Consider the following 17,688-nt stretch of genomic DNA (forward strand, 5'->3'; position numbering starts at 1 on the left):
AAGATGAAGGGTAAGGAACGGCTGTTTCCTAAGCTCAGCATGCGTTACTATGGGCCTTTTCAAGTGCTTGACAAGATCAACGACGTGGCTTACAGGCTGAAATTGCCTGATGCGTGGAAGATTCATAATGCGTTTCACGTGAGTCTTCTAAGACCCTTCGTGGGTGATGTGCCAGAAGATATGCCAGTTGAGGATCAGCCAGAAGTTGAGGAACTTGATGAGATCTTGGTACCTGAGCAAGTTTTGGCACATAAGGACAGAAAAGTTAAAGGACAAGTTGCAAGACGTTATTTGGTGAAGTTCAAGAACTATCCACCTATGGATGCAAAGTGGATGGAAGAGCATGAACTGTCAGAGTCACCAAATGTATTGCAGCTTTACCTTGAAGCCTTTGGGTTACAGCCTACTTATGCCCCAACCCAACGTGTGCAAAGGAGGGGTAATGATAGAGCTAGTACATCAAATGTACATATGAATTCAGTGCCATAGATGGAAATGGCAAAAGTATGAAGGCCTCATTAAGTCATTTGTATCTATGTATGTTACGACCTTTCTTGCGGATACATGCGATAATAAAAGAGTGTTAATAGCACAAGATCATCAGTGGCGTGTATTTATGGTATGCAATCGAGGACGTTTGCGATTTCAAGAGGGGGGTATGTCACGAGGACGTGGCAGTTATTAACCATGTCACAGAGATGTGGCAACTGCTAACCTTGGTTGTTGGTTTCTTTCCAATGGGGTTTATTTTATTTGTTTAAGACCCTCTTCTTGAAGTAGCAAACGGTCGGACATTGTATGGCCAATGTGAACGGTAGATTCACCCGCAGACGGGAAGTGGTCGGCACTGGAATTCGTATGGTAAAAGGATGTCTAGGCTCAGAGCAAGATCATATAGGTCCCCCCGTCGCACTTAGCAAGTTGGTGGATACTAGGAAGTGAACTCAATTAAGGCGTAAAGTCAAGGTGGGACTTCCAACAAAAAGTATCCGACAGTTGGGCCACATTGCACTTTTGGATGCGGCTCCAATGAGGATAGATGGTCAGAAGACCAATGGGAGCCCAACGGAAGCATCTCCTAAAATTTAGGGAACTGCTATTTTGGGCCGTGAAATGTGTTCGCGTCATTACCTCTGGTATGACTAGGGGAACACTTTATAACTCTGCCGCGAAGTCAACCGACGCGTCGGTTGGGATATTTTTAAGCGGCGAACCCGAAACGGGAAAATGCTTGAAAATGCGCCAAGTGTCACATTTTGGTGAACTTTCCTCTTGCAGAAAAATGGGCGCTGATTTTTATGCTGGGAGAGGCCTCATTTGCAACCTGTCACAGGTTAAGAGCTATGGAGTGCTTCCTTTCCCTCTCATGTACAGTGTGGTGCTAGGAGTGATGCCTTGCACACTACACACTGCTCTCTCTCTCCCCTACGTGCAGTTATGTGATGCCCCACAAGAGGGCTACTCATTTGACAGATGTACAGTTGTGTGGGTTCATGCTTTTGTGCTGAGGCAAGAGCCTCCTTGAGCAGGAACAGGGGTAGCTAACTGCTACTCCAAAGCAGGCACTGGTGAGGGTCATAACCTCACCGTACAGGTGCAAAATCAGCGTTGTGTATGCGCTGTAAATTCACTGTTTTTCAGCCGTACGGATGCCAGGATCATTGGGAATCGTGCCCCACTGGCAAAGGACAGTTAGGGGACTGTTTGGGGCTGAAAACAGGGCAAAAACCAGTAAATACAGCGTGCTGAATTTACTGTTTTTGGACAGGAATCAGAGGGTATACGACAGTGCAAGCGAGTTCCAGCAGGGGAATTGGTTTTGCGCAAGTTTTGGGACTGTTATGCTGCCGAAATTTGGCCAAATCAAATGGTATCTAGGGGGATACACGTGAAGGATTCCTAGGACCTTACCTTGTAATTTACCCTCCTAAAGAATAAAGAAATACCGAAAGGGGCGCCAATTTTGGGGCCTACAGGTTGTCGGCGTCTGCTCGGAGCATTCTAGCTTCCGAGCCGTGTGTGTAATGAAGTGTTAATTCTCGTTACAGGTCTCCTTTGCAAAGTGCTCTGTGTGTGTGTTTAAGTAAAGAATTTCGGGTGAAAGCCAACGCCTACCGCCCTACGGGCCGGTTTCAACCAGTATGCCACAGATAAAGATTTTGCAGACGTTTTCATACGGATACGGGATGGGGAGACAGTAGCGGGATATTCCATTCGGGATGGCTACTTGCTGAGAAAAACCATGTTGTGCGTTACAAAGCCGTTGAGGGAAAAGGTTATGACTGAATGCCACTATCCACCTTTTACGGGTCACCGCGGCATTGCTACCACCATGAAAGGGGTAGAGAGATACTTCTTTTGGCCGGGCATAAAGCACAGGGATTGTTATAGCCTTTGCCCATACCCACGCGCCCATGGGAAAGTATTGCAATGGATTTCGTTTTTGATCTCCCAAGAACACAGAGTGGTCACGATGGTATCTGGACTGTTATTGACAAATTTAGCAAGTAGGCTCATTTCATTCCAGTGAAGAAAACAGTCAAGCCGGATAACTTAGCGAGACTCTTTGTGCCCAGATTTTCAGATTACATGGCATGCCTGAGACGATTGTCTCCGATAGGGACCCCAGATTTACGAGTTTGTTTTGGAAGGCAATTTGGGAGAACATTGACACGCCGTTGCCGTTCTCGTCATCGTTCCACCCGCAGACTGACGGGCAATCTGAGATTGCCAATTCAGTGGTTTTAGATTTATTGAAGTCTTATATCTCGTATCAGAAGACTCAATGGGAAAACTACTTACCTTCGGTGGAATTTGCCTATAATAACACAATACAATCTGCGACGAGGAAGGCGCCGTTTGAGATTGTTGAAGGTGCTGCGAAGGTTCCACACTTCCTAAGCACGAAAGCTAAGATTTTTGAAGCGGATGAGTATACGCGCGACTTAGACACGGCTTTTGCCAAGGTCCGCGAGGCTTTGCAAAAATCTCAAGAATGACAGAAAAAGGCAGTGGATAACCATCGTCGCGATTTGAAATTGAAGGAGGATGATTGGGTGCTCTTACATTTTGAGAAGGCACGCCTGAGAAAGAAAAAGCGAAAGGAGAGGCTTTTTCTGTTGGAATTAGGGTTGCAGAAAAACACATAGCTTGGAGAAGACGAAGGAAGCTCAAGGCACACAATTGAGAGTATGTTACTTAGTGTGCAATGGAAAGATAGATAGCCGTAGAGTGATGGGCGTATATACAATGCACGGGGGGAAAAACCTCCTAAAGAGGGAAAAAATGCCCCGGCGGTCCTAGTGTGTTCACACACATCACTACCACATGTATATGGTAACAAATCCCCCCTGGAGTGATGCGGTGAACGAGAGCTGGCACATGAGTAAAGGGAAGTGCCATGCCCAGAGGACAGAATCAGTCCACAAAGGGGAGTAAGCCCAAAGCTTTGTGGAAAGCTTCAAGCTTCTCACGAGACAATGCCTTTGTGAAAAGATCTGCAAGGTTGTCCTGTGTTGGCACATAAGCCAAGCTGATCCCTCCTGCTGAGAGCCTCTCCCTGACATAGTGGTAATGCACCTCAATGTGCTTTGTGCGAGCATGAAAAACTGGGTTCCTCGCAACTGCCAATGCGCTCTGACTGTCAGTGTAGATAGTGTTGGCAGTGTCCTGTCCAACACCCAAATCAGCCATAAGGCGTCTGAGCCATACACACTCAACCGTAGCTGTGAAAACTGCCCTGTACTCAGCCTCACAACTCGAAGTGGCCACAGTAAGTTGCTTCTTGCTCAACCATGATATACATGAACTGCCAAGCATGAAACAAAAACCACTTGTGGACACTCGCGTGTCAAAATAGCCAGCCCAATCTGAGTCTGAAAAAGCATGTAAGTCTGGCGGCAATGATCCCCCCTTGGGATAAAACAAGCCAAGATGTAAAGTGCCACTAAGGTAGCGGAAAATCCTCTTGACAGCCTGCCAATGCTTAGACCCTGGACTATGCATAAATCTGCTGACTGTGAGACTACAAACTGAATATCCGACCTCGTGTTGCATACATAAATGAGGCAGCCAACAGCAGTTTGGTAAAGAGTGACATCAGTAGAATCGCCAGCATCATGTAGACTCAACTTCAAACCTGTTTCCATGGGAGTGGCAATAGGTTTGCAATCCTCAAGTCCAAACTTACATAGCAATGTCTCTATGTAACTTTTCTGACACAAGGCAATACCACCATCACACTGCTTAAACTGTATACCCAAGTAATGATGCAACAGTCCCAAATCTTTCATCTTGAAAGTAGCATTCAAATCAGCCTTAAATTCAGCAATATGTCTCTCATTTGGTCCAGTGATCAGCAAATCATCAACATAAAGAACCACAATGAGAAATACATCATCTTCACGCTTTACATACAATGTGCTTTCTGTTGGACTGTTACGAAAGCCTCCTTTAACCAAATGAGTGTCAGCTTTCTCATACCAAGCACGAGGAGATTGCTTCAACCCATACAAAGCCTTCTTACATCTGGACACTTTGTCCTCTTGTCCTTTTATGACAAAACCGCGAGGCTGCGTTACATAAACTTCCTCAAATATGTCACCATTCAAGAAAGCAGTAACAATGTCTGATTGATGTACATCCCAACCAAAATGAGCTGCCAATGCACATAGAAAACGCACAGTAGTCATACGACAAGTGGGAGCAAAAGTCTCTTCATAATCTATGCCTTTTTGTTGTGCATAACCTTTTGCAACAAGTCGAGCCTTATGGCGATCGATCTCACCATCCGGCTTGCGTTTCAACTTGTAAACCCACTTCGTACCAATGGCCTTTTTGCCAGGAGGCAAATCACATAAAGTCCATGTGTCATTTTCTATAAGTGCATCATATTCTGATTGCATGGCAGCCATCCAATTTTCTGAATTTTGTGCTTCATCAAAAGACAGAGGTTCCTCAACATCATGCAAGCTAGACACAGCCAAAGCATAACAATCTGATGCATAAGATGCATGGCGAGAGCCTGAACGAGTACGACTAGACAAAGGTGCATCCAATTTACTATCACGCAAAGTGTGCACCAGCCATTTTGGCATACCTCTAGCCTGCTCATTTTCAGCCCATTCCTCATCAAGGACATCATGTACGTCTGCATCAGTAATAGGTTGATCTAGAACATTTTCAGAAACCCCCATAGGCTCTACATTTGCCTCATTGGAACTTACATTCGTATTTACACCACTGAAAAGAGGCAACAAAGTGTCATAAATGTCCTGTGAGCTTACATTACTGTCTCTAGTACATGACAGCAAGGGCTGAACAGAATCTTCCACAAACACTACATCCCGAGAAACCAGAATACGTTTTGTTTGCGGATGATACAACCTGTAACCTTTGCTTTCAGCACTATAACCAACAAAAATACATTTGACAGCCTTATCATTCAATTTTCTGCGCTGCACTTGTGGCACCAAAGCATATGCCAAACAGCCAAAAACATGCATGTGCTCAATAGAAGGCTTTCTATCATGCCATGCTTCATATGGAGTAATAGACTGCAAAGCTTTTGTAGGACACCTGTTAAGTACATAAGTGGCACACATGATGGCCTCAAGCCAAAAAGAATGCGGCAAAGCTTGACTTTTGACCATACATCGTGCCATTTCCGTCAGTGACCTGTTTTTTCTCTCAGCAACACCATTTTGCTGGGTGTATAAGGCACTGTACATTGGTGTTTTATCCCACGACTAGCCAGAAATGCATTAAATTCATGAGACATATACTCCCCCCCTCGATCGGAACGGAGGGTGCCCATAGTAAATTTCGAGACATTTTCAGCTATAGCCAAAAATTGTTTGAAGCACATAAAAATTTCGGACTTCGCTTTAAGCGGGAATACCCATGCATGCCTGGAGTAATCATCAATGAAAGTCACGAAGTACAGGTAATTGCCCAAGGACGAAGTTTGCATGGGCCCACAAACATCACTATGCACAAGCTGCAACCTGCATGTGGCCCGAACTGAACCATAATTTAGAACGCTGCATCTTACCCAAAATACAGCCTTCACAAACATGTTTGACAGGTACTTCAAGAGGCGGCAAAGAAGCAACCATATCAGATTTCTGCAAACGCAGCAAACTGGCAAAATTCAGATGACCAAAACGTGCATGCCAAAGTTTTGCATCTGAAATAGCCCTTGAATCTGCAACAGCATTTGCAAAATTTTGTCCACACTTGTCATACAAAGTGAGCTTATACAGCCCACGGCACAAAAGCCCAGATGCAACAATTTCATCACCAAAACTGAGATCATGAACTGTACATCTGTCATCCACAAATTTGACTACAAGTCCAAGTCTAGCAAGTGCAGATACAGACAAGAGATTCTTCTTGATCCCAGGTACATAAAGTGCATCAACAAGTGTGAAGGAACTGCCATTAGCAGCAGTGAGCACAACCTTTCCAACTCCCTGACATGGATAAGAGGTGTTGTTGGCACAAGTGACTGAATTCCCACGAGGGACAGACTCGAGAGAGGTAAACAATTCACGATGTGAGGTAATGTGCTTTGTAGCACCACTGTCAAAATACCACACATGTGAATCTGCCGCAACTAACAAGCATGCATCATGGACTGCAGGATTGTAAGTACACTCTGCACTAAAAGCCCATTCTGCATCAACATCAGCAACACAGTCTCCTTTCACAGAAGACTCAACAATGGCTGCATTTGAAGTGGAACCAGCATTTGCAGTGGAACCACCCTCTTTCTTCTTAGCCTCTTTGGCCTTCAACTTAGGACACGACTTGATCAAGTGATCATTGGCTTTACAATAATGGCAACGCATCTTGTTTTTGCCCTTATCACCAGAATTTTCAGACGAATTGCTGCCAGCAAAAGCATTAGGAACAGAATTTTTGCCACTAGCAGCAGAACCATAAGAAGTGGCTGCATTGCTATTACCACCCTTTCTTTGAGAAGCAATAAAAGCCTGTTCAACTGCACGCTGTCTAGTCCTGTTTTTTTTGGAAAGCGACTCTTGCAACAACAATGTGCATAATGCATCAAACTTGACAACTTCAGGATTTCCTTAGGTCCTCAGTCTCCAAGTACTAGCAAAAGCCTGGTAAGAATCTAGTAAGGCATCAAGAACTGTCTGCACAAGGGAACTGTCTGAAATGACTTCACCTGCAGAAATAAGCTGCTCATTGATATCCTTGACACTAGCAAGGAAAGTGTCCATATCATCTTCCTCATGCATAATCTTCGACTCCAGCTCTTTACGCAGCAAAGTAATTTTAGCCTCATTGCGGCTTGCATAAAGACCTGCTAGAATATCCCAAGCCTGTTTTGCAGATTTTGTTGAACAGATGTGAGGAACAATGGTGCGCTTCACAGACAACGCAATCAATGCATGAGCTTGCGCATCCTTAACATCCCAACGAGCTTGTTCTGCCGTAGGCAAAACAACTCTAACACCTGCAATCCTTGCAGCAAGACCTGCAACATCACCTACATCCTCAGAACCAGGACGTACATCAATGCCCTGCACAATGTTCCAGACACCCTTTGACACAAGAACATGTTGCATCATATAAGCCCACATAGGGTAGTTGTCCCCATCCAAGATGTCCTCAACAGCAAACATCTTGAACACATCTATGTTGTTGTTGTCAGCCATGGTAAATGCTGCACCTGATGTGAAAACTGCTCGAAAATAGGAGAAACGGAGCGAGAACAACCTATGCTATATAGCACAAACCGTAGAAGACTATAAGGTACCTTTTATACAGAGAACGGCACTGACAAAAATTCTGCACAAAATGACGAAATAGCCTGTGCAGCACTGCCTGTAGTGGAAACGGAGGCCGAAATGAGTCCAAATCAAAATTCTGAGCAGACCAAGCTCTTCGAGTTTCCCAAAATATTTGTCGACCTGCGAACGCTCGCCAAAGCTCACTGTAATCGGAGAAAGTGAGCAAGCGTGTGCTGGTGCAACTGGCGACTAAGCCCGGGAGGACGTGACCTGCTCTGATACCAATTGTTGGAATTAGGGTTGCAGAGAAACACACACAGCTTGGAGAAGACGAAGGAAGCTCAAGGCACACAATTGAGAGTATGTTACTTAGTGTGCAATGGAAAGATAGATAGCCCTAGAGTGATGGGCGTATATACAATGCACGGGGGAAAAAACCTCCTAAAGAGGGAAAAAATGCCCCGGCGGTCCTAGTCTGTTCACACACATCACTACCACATGTATATGGTAACATTTTCCAAAGCTTCGTATGCGATACTACGGACCTTTCCAAATCTCTGAAAGGATAAACGATGTCTCCTTCCGACTGAAACTGCCCGACACTTGGAGGATTCACAATGCATTTCATGTGAGTCTCTTGAAACCTTTCAAAAGTGATGTGCTTGATGATGGGGAGCCTGATGAGCAACCTCGAGGAGATCCTTGTTCCTGAACAGATTTTGGCACATAAGGATACGAAGAATAAAGGTAAACTCCGAAGGCAGTTCTTGGTTAAGTTCAAGAACTATCCTGCATTAGATGCGAAGTGGATGGAGGAGGAGGACCTAGCAGACACTCCTCAGATTGTGAAACTTTACCTCGAGGCTTTTGGTTTAGCATAGTCTACTCCAAATGGAACCCAGAATTCAGCTTGGCCGGAGATCTAGTGCAATGGGATGCACAAGAGGGGAGTTACTCCGCTCCTTTGTCAACAGATGCCTTCATTTTGATACTAGAGTCACTGATGTCTCTTTGAGCTTCAGGGATACTAACAGCTGACAGTATTCTGCTGTATGACTTTATGAAATGGAATTCCTGAATATGATACTAATTTGTTCTTGACTTCTTTCCAAGTGCAGGAACTGATAGACGAAATGACTCAACATTTTGGTCTGCTTGATCTCGAATAGACATGGTTGCAATAGGGGTTAGTCAATCGGGCATCAATGAGGTCCCGACTGGATCTAGATGAGGTTGCTAGCTACATTGCCGATAAATCATGGTCTAAGATCTAAATGAATGTTGAATGTCATGCGATGTCCTGTGATGTCTAGTGACGTCTTGTGATGTCGTGTGATGTGACTGTCGATTGGTACATGTGCTAGATGTGTGTTCCTAGTACGTAGGTACTAACAGTCAGTGTCTACTAAGACGGTTAATGGCCTCTGTTTGTTTTGCAGGCGTAATCGAGGGCGATTACAATGCTTTCAAGAGGGGGGTATGTAACAAAGTGATGACGTCCCGTCTGCAGAAACCCTAAAACCTGCAAACCCTAATTCTAATGCCAAAAACCCTAAACTGTTGAAACTTTAACTCTGCGCATGACACGTGGCAGCAGTACAAACGCCCGCAAAACGCGGCGGAAATTGCGGAGGCTTTTACGGCAGTTTTGCTTTTTCTACGCAATTTCAGAGAGAGCTCTGGGGCCAATATCTCTAGACACGGAACTCCGCCGGGCCAGTGCAAATCTATTGTGAACTGTGAACTGTTTTGAAGTGGTTATTTGGTGTTGTCGCAGTCGATTCTTGACTTGGAGTGTCCAAGTCTGTTACACATGGCCATATCTCGTGTGAACTCCTCTGATGAGGTGCATAGGTGTGTCCATAGCTAACCACAAGTCACCACCCCCTCTAGAGTGCGCAACCGCCAAATGATGGCTGGAATAAATGGATCTCCCGGGGATCGTACGCCCGTAGATGATCAAGCCGATGTCGAAGATACCGTGTACGGCAACAGTCATAGAGAGACCGCATGGACCACCATCGGATGGTGTCCTAACAGGAGGTAACTTCATCCTCTGTGAAAAACACAAACCATGTGGCTACTGTGCAACCAAAAATGCAACTACGAGGCGATGAAAACGTTGCTGTCCAGCAATTTTCAGCGTGCTCATACGCTACTGGTAGAATCCGGAGCAGTGCAAAGGGTGTAGGGAGGGTTTATCTCTGTGTGCACAGCCGTAGGAGGGCTGAAAACAGAGAAAACAGCATGTGTTTATGGCTGAAATCTGTAGCAGAATCAGAGGAATCTAGCCGGCAAGGCACTGGATGCCAAGCCGTGTAGGAGGCAAGATCCAGTGGGCAAGGGCTGAAAACGCTTCTGTTTTCTTGCTGGAAAGCTCCACCAAAAAACGCAGGTACATGCTGAAAATGCAAGTGGAGGGAGGGGGTTTTCCGCGATGAAAATGCCCCAAAAAGGGGAGCACTAGCAGCCAGAAATTGATCACCAGGTGTGGGATCAAAAATGCAGGTGGAGGTGGGTCTTTACGACACAAAAACGCCAGATTCCTTCACGTGCCTGGCTCTTGCAAAACGTTGGCAGATCTGATCTTGGGAGAGAAACCTGATGCGGAGATGCGCTTAGAGAGACTTCAGCTCAACAACCCACAGAACGACTTCCTTGGTTGTCCCTTTCATATTCAAAGTACTTACAAAGGCCAAGGATCAGCTACAACTTATGATGAGGACAACAATATCTTCATGGATCTCACTTTGTTGCAGACCAAAATGGTAGAGTTCTACAATGTCACATTTGAAGAGACTGGTGGTGTGCTACATTTTTTCTTGAAGCTAGATGAGTGTGAGATTTTTAAAGAGAAGCAGCTAGAGAGAGTGAGAGTCACAGGGATGAATAGGGCAGTTTCGAAATGTCCTTCCAACGATCCTTTATACTTCAGTGTTCAATCTGAAGCCAGCATATGGTGATTGGGTGCTTTTGAGGTAATTCATTTTCTTCCAGCCCTTTCACTATATTTATACATTTCATTTCACAACACTCCTAAATAAATCGTTGAGCAAGACTTACCCTGTAAGGGGATTAGTTTGGGGGAGAGCTACCTGGTACGAGATCAATGCGATGATCTTCCGGACGTTCCGGAGGTAACAATCCTTAAACCTTTCAAGAAATTGAAAACGTTTGATTTCCAAACTAGAGAGCAATCCCTCATTAGTTTTATCTTTTTCTCGTGTAAAAATCAAGTAAGCAAAAACGCACTTCTTTATTTTCCTTTTTTAATGGAGATATGGCTTACAATAGGGAATAGCCAATCCCCTGCATCAGCCAAAAAAAATTAGTGTTCTTGTCCTCATGCTCAAAGGCGAGGGTCTTCTCTACATATCTAAGACCGGTTGCATATGGTAGTGCCATGGCATACCCAAGATGATATCGCATCCCTCGATGGGTGCCTTCGCGGTCCTTGTATTCGCCAATCCGAAGATTGAGCAGTCCTTGCACGAGTTGCATTGGTAGTCAACGCCTCGAATGCCGATCCAGAAGTGACCGGAGTTCCAAGCTAACCGATGTGAGGCCCAAGCGTTCTACAGTTTCAAGTGAGATGAAGTTATCCGTCGATCCTCCTTTTCAGTACACCCTTGATGCACCATCGTTGTCTCTTACACGGATGGAGATTACTAGACTAATTCGCCAAGACCTACCCCAGTTGGACACTAGGAAACATGGATAGAGCCGACACGAGTTGGGCACGAAGATGGCTTTCTACAGAGAGCATCTTCTCCAACTCACAGAGGATGGGTTTGTGATTCGATCCAACTATATGGATACACATCTATCTCATGGGTTACGATGTGCAATTGGTCAGATACGGACATCCTCACACCAGCTTGAGATTAAGACTGGTAGATTCATAGGGATACCAGCCAGCAAGATATGCCGCCTATGCCATACAGAGCCAGAGATGGAGATGCATTATATATGTCAGTGTACAATGTACTACAAGATACGGGGTCGCCTCCAATGTCTATTCAGAGAAGGCTTCGAACCTTTCTCTAAAGTCATGAGATATCAGGACCAGAGATGTCTTGGACTGTATCTACTTGAGTTACACAGATACAGAGATAATTTACTGAGGAGATCTAGAGAGAGACAATCCTTAAGACAGATTATTGAGTTCTTCACACCAGACTGAGGACAATTAGAGGAGCAGCCACCAGTGCAAAGCTCAGCTCATACTCACACTCGCGTACTCTCATTGATCGAGCATCGGAGCTAGGGAGATCGAGACGCCCACGAATGAGGAGAGGAGCTTCACAGCATTGACGGAGATTACAACAGAGTCTTCGAGCCATACTAGCATCAGTAATCACACAAACCATACACATTTCCAATCAGTAGCACCTCTGGTTTCACTTGAGTATCCCTCTTTTTTTGTACCCAGACATGGTATCAAATTCACCAGCTTGTAATGGTTTGGTCTCATAAGTCATTTTGGCCTTTTCGAAGACGTTAATATATCATTTCATTTCTCTCTCACTCTCTCATCAATACGATTGTTTGTGTATGCATAAATGAATGTATAAAGATAAAGACATAGCACAACCACCTGGTCCAACCACATGGAATCCTCCAACGCTAGTGTCTTCTCTTTGAGGGGCCTGAGGCCAAGTGACAGCCCACACAGGTTGCAAAAGACAGTGATAAGCAGCAAAGTATATGCTCGCCATGGACATCTGCAAAGCACTCTCCAGCAACATGCAGGCTCATCGCTGAGCCACATGGTACTCTCCTTTTTCTTTTTCTTCATGCAAAATGAAGGCCTGTCGCCTCATGAGCAACAACGCACCTTGTGAACCTGTATAGAAACAAAAATGCGTGTATTTGTAGACTTCGGATGGGGCAGAGGATGGTGGAAATGAAAATAATTCTATTCCAGCTTTGACATTCAGAAGAATCTACGGTGTGGTAATCTGCGGTGTGATTCTTCTCTCAAAATGAGCAGGGATGGGAGCCTTTTCTTTCAAGGTCGAATTGCGTAAGAAAATGAGAAGCTGTGGAAGCTTGTCGAGTCTCTGACAGAGAAGAGCAAAACGTGAAGCAAAAATGAAGGGCGTAGAAATTGAGTGTGGCTGGGGCGGTGGAGAAGCTATGGAGGTTCAATCCTCTAGTCCTGCTGGTATCGAAAAGGAGAGGCGGCGATGGCGATTGGACTTCTGGTTACAGCTCGATCAGGAGGGAGGCATTGAACAAACAATCTTAACACAGAAGAGAAGAGAGCCTTCCAACAACTAATTCGGTGTCGCCAAAGTAAAGCAAAAGGGTGGATGAGAGAAGACGACCTTTCAACAGTCATTCTATTCTAGGCCTTTCTTTTCATATTTCTAAGCACCAAGCTCATGACTCTATGGTCCTTTTATAAAGGGAAAATTACCAAAATACCCCTCTAATTTGAGGAAATTCCCAAAATACCCCTCAAATTTTAAAAATTCCCAAAATACCCTTGTATCTATTTTGGTTGGAATGTTCAAGATTTTCTAATCTTCATTCGTTTTTGACAATTGAGATCCGTTTTTGAGTGCTCAACATATGTAATTTGTCACCAGTTACCATCGCAAAAAAGGCAATTATGTCTAAAAATAATGAAGCAATTCATCTCCAAAGCCTACGTAGCCAACTCAAATTGTAGTTTTAGCATCTTGTACGATAGACAATCACTCTTCTTGTAAAGACCTACATAAAAATTTATTTTTCGAGAAATTTAGTCTCACAACCAGGGGTATTTTGGGAATTTTGGAAAATTTGAAGGGCATTTTGGGAATTTATGACAAAATAACGGGGGCATTTTGGGAATTTTTGAAATTTGAGGGGTATTTTGGGAATTTCCTCAAATTAGAGGGGTATTTTGGTAATTTCCCCTTTTATAAAAGATCAAGGTAATTCTTAGAACTCTCTCCTCAACGTGCTGGGTCCAGCGTTTTTCTCCTCGAAGGGATCAGAGCATCTAGCCACATTCCACTTAATTTGACCTGCTTCAAAAATTAGAGGCAATATGATATTTTTGGTTACTTCGTTAATATATTCAATTCTACATAGATTCTATGCGGATCTTATCATCGGTGACCCTTCTGAAGACCAAACCCTGTAAAAGGACAACTGAAGGAGTCGAACGCAACTCCCTGAGCAGAGAAAACCTTCAAGCTTCTAGCCTAACCAGCTGAACCACCACATCGAGCTGCAACTCCAGCGATTCGCCAAGTTCAAAAAAAACAAACGCCCCTGCCTTGCCAACCTGGCGAACTACTTGTTCTCTACCCCCGTCATCCCTTGTGAACCCTGCGCGCTCCAAGCCTAATTGCATGCACTTTATCTCCTTTTTGCCTCGGCATGCTCTCCAAAGCGGCATCTGTTGAGATTCTAAACTTCTATGATTTTTTTTAAATCGTAGGGACATACTTTTATTATTGTAATGCCGGCCATGCCATGCCTATGTAATGCGTCCTAAGCCAGGTTCACGAGACGCGGTGGTAGTCAGTGATAGAGAGCTATGCACAAAGGGCGAAGAAAGTTGGTAGTGCACTAAAATGGCAGCGTGACAAGGATTGCTCCCATTGGCTTGTAGTCCACTCCCCTCTCTCATTAACGGTCTTGTCCTCATTTTCATGCTAACAAGAGGGTGGAAGTTGAGGGTTGGGCGGGAGGGGGGGGGGACGCCCAAGAGAAAGGTGGACCCAAAAGTTTCAATTTCTCTACACATCCAACAAAAAGCACCCACGCGACTACACCTTCCTCTATGATTGGGCGGTATGAACCCAGCCTTAGGATGCACACCAAAAGTGCCTATCTTGGGGCATGTGGACAATTTTTACACACTAAAGAGCCCATAATAATTTTTAAATCTAAAATCAAGCCAAGAAGTCACATAAAGGCAGCTAGTTAGGGAGTCTTGAGAACCTAGTGGACTGATTGGTTCACTTTTACCTTTGAGATGGGATCTACGCCTCAACCTGTACCGAAGTTTAGAGTGGGGAGCTTTGTTGTCCAATGCAAGCTTCATAGAGCCCATGATTTGGCATCTAGTGGCCATGCTAGCCCTGCTACCCATCCTTGGATTATTGATGCATAAGCTACCTTGCTGGGTATCCACATGACAATAGCATGTTTACAGAAAAGCATTTGGACCTTATCATGCTTTCACATCGTCATGATCAGGCACATCCATAATCCTGTCTACACATGTGCCCAACTTCAAAAAGTTTTGGATGGTCTCCTTAGGCTAGCCAAACAACGCAAATTCATCTTCTAACTAAGGAAACAAGTTGTAGTTCATTTTTGACATTTTTTTAAGTTTGGTGGTGTGTAACCATGAATCTGAGAGACCCGAGAGCCATTTAAAAGCTAGCCACTAACATGTTCTTTATATTTGGTGGTGTGTAAACACTGTTCGAGGAGGGTCACTTCTCTCTCTTCTTTCCCCCCCTAAAAGTTCTCCCTTTCTTTTTTCTTTCCCTAAAAGTTCTCTCTCTCTCTCTCTCTCTCTCTCTCTCTCTCTCTCTCATATGTAGGTAGATCCTTGTGAGTCTTGCACAAATTTTTAACTTCTCTAGCATAGACTTTGTATTGAGTCTACAATACTTGAACCCTCAACCTTGACAACACTATTCAAGCATCTTATTAATGCTTACAGCTTGATGAACTTCCGTATTGTATCAATATATGGTACCAACTTTGTTGAATTTTGAAGCTATGCTAAAATTGGTAGAGTTGAAAAGGGTTGTGTGAGTAACACAATGAGCATATTCTACATCGCAACCATGTATATTTGTGAATGTTTACAAAGGTGTTCTCCTTTACGAGCCATGTGACCCACGCGTTGTTGTGGCTACTTAGAAGTAAGGCTTAACCCTGCGACATACATACACGCACACACACATGTATACATGTATGTATTGTATTGTATACACATTTATATACATGTGTACATATATATGTCATGTATGTATCTACACACACACACACGCGCGCATATATGTATGTGTGTGTACATACATACATAACACACGCACACATGTATGTATATATATATATATATATATATATATATATATATATATATATATATATATACACACACACACACATGCGTATGTGTGTGTGTGTGTGTGTGCACGCGCAGCTGCATATGTATGTGTGTGTGAGAGACACACACACACACACACACACACACACACACACACAGAGTTTGCAGAGTGTGCTTTTGGTGGAAGTGCTTATCTTTTTGAGGTTGTTGTCATCCTCTCTCCATTTAGCTTACCATGGGCAAATTTTAATTCTTTAAGAGAGGTTTTCTCATAGTTCCAGGTTAAAGCTTCAAGGGCTCTCAGAATCATCACCATTTGGGCATTCTTAGAGTCGTTTTCAAGTAATGCAAGTCAGCCTCTTCTTGTTTAGAGAGAGAGAGAGAGAGTTAAAAATCCCTTTATTAGGAGTAAGCGAATTAGGAGTGTTATTAAAGAAATAGGTTTTTTTAGGGATGGGGTAGATTCTTTCTCCGTATTGGGCTTAAGCAGACTAAGAAGAGTCTTCACTCCTTTGTAATTGCCATAGGATGTCAAAAAAGTTACAGGTTCGTCTTCTTTAAGCTCTTTGAGAACTTCAAGCATCATGTTGCGAAAGTGAATGAACGCAATCTGTGCGAATACTAAGTTACGAGCTTGTCTTTCAAGCCACAAACCTATTAATGATAAGTGAAAATGTGCAGCTTTGTTAGGGAATAATAATTCCAGGTGATTAAGAACGTACCAAACTGCATGATCAAACCAAATGATGCTTGACTCGCATGCAGCTTTGTTGTCTAGGAACTTACAGGCACATTTGATTAAGGCCTGTAAATATTCCAAATAGAATCTGAATAGTAGTTTGCATTTGGCTTAGAGAAAGCCATAATACCCTTTTGTGCATGTGTAAATCCCAGTACTAGTATAGCATTTGGCAGGATCCAGAATTCATGGCAAAGGGAGCATTGATTAACTCTCCTTTATCCAAGAATTGAATGCCTTTAAGAATATGAACCCTACATTCATCCATGCAGGCAGTAGGCAAGTTGGCTAAAAAAATCCAAGATTCAAGTGAGATAGGTGCCCAAAAACCGTTGTCGAGAAGGATCCAAAGTTGATTGTCCACACTTGCCCCTTCTACCTCAACTTGTTTTGGAGGAAGAAAATGGAAAGGGTTTAGCAATACTTCTTCCCTCTTAGTCCTAAAAAACTGGAAGGACTGTTTTGTCAGACACAAATGGTACCTTGGATGCTATATCTTGATGGCATAGCTTCGGTTATCTTTGCTCTTGGCCAAACTAAACTCTACCGTGATGTTTTACCGGTCTTAAGTCATAAAAGGTTGGATTGGTCACTCTCTGCATAGGGTATTGAAGGTTCGGATCTTTTATGCCGATGTGGGTATTAAGACACTTGGATCAGAAGGGGTGGTGGCCTTCTTATCAAAATGATACGTATAATAAATATCTATTAAGATCCTTTTAAAAAATGGGGCTATATAGAAATTATATGTATAACTATCTCCTTAAAAAATTTAAATTTTTTTTACATTAGCACTTTTGGGGACATATGTTTTTAGTTTAAAAAGTTGTAAGTTGGACATGGATAACAACTGATATAGTCCATTGACACCTCTAAAACACATCTAAGGCTAACGTATCTGTTGTCTTGTTTGAATGGATGCAATGAGGACTCTATCTTTTCTTGGAATTTTTTTGGGCTTAAAGCAGATGTCTGTACATGATTACACATACACTTGCTACTGGGGAAGTACTTATGCTATAAGTATGTACTGGAATGAGGCTTCATTCTCATAAACTTTGTACAAAGATAATTCAAAGACTGAGTTGTTTTTGTAGTTACCATTGACTTTCTCTAAAGCC

At 43.5% G+C, this 17,688-nt stretch overlaps 1 protein-coding gene across 3 annotated transcripts in view; it reads right to left on the reverse strand.

Annotated features, from left to right (window-relative positions):
* LOC147454258 (transmembrane E3 ubiquitin-protein ligase FLY2-like) overlaps positions 1-13,100 on the reverse strand; it is a 114,828-nt gene extending 101,728 nt beyond the window's left edge. Inside the window, exons 1-2 of one of the 3 annotated variants that reach the window (XM_086516266.1) lie at positions 12,711-13,099; positions 12,355-12,606 (exon numbers count right to left, since the gene is read on the reverse strand). In XM_086516266.1, the coding sequence (XP_086372392.1) occupies positions 12,355-12,558 (204 nt within the window). In that variant the 5' untranslated portion in view covers positions 12,559-12,606; positions 12,711-13,099. Of the gene's footprint in view, positions 1-12,354 lie in introns of all 3 variants that reach the window. The other 2 variants (XM_086516267.1, XM_086516265.1) reach the window with 2 other exon arrangements.
* Between the last annotated feature and the right edge of the window lie 4,588 nt (positions 13,101-17,688).

The sequence above is a fragment of the Adiantum capillus-veneris genome, chromosome 7, assembly GCF_014529385.1.
Source record: "Adiantum capillus-veneris isolate H3 chromosome 7, ASM1452938v2, whole genome shotgun sequence".
Classification (NCBI taxonomy): domain Eukaryota; kingdom Viridiplantae; phylum Streptophyta; class Polypodiopsida; order Polypodiales; family Pteridaceae; genus Adiantum; species Adiantum capillus-veneris.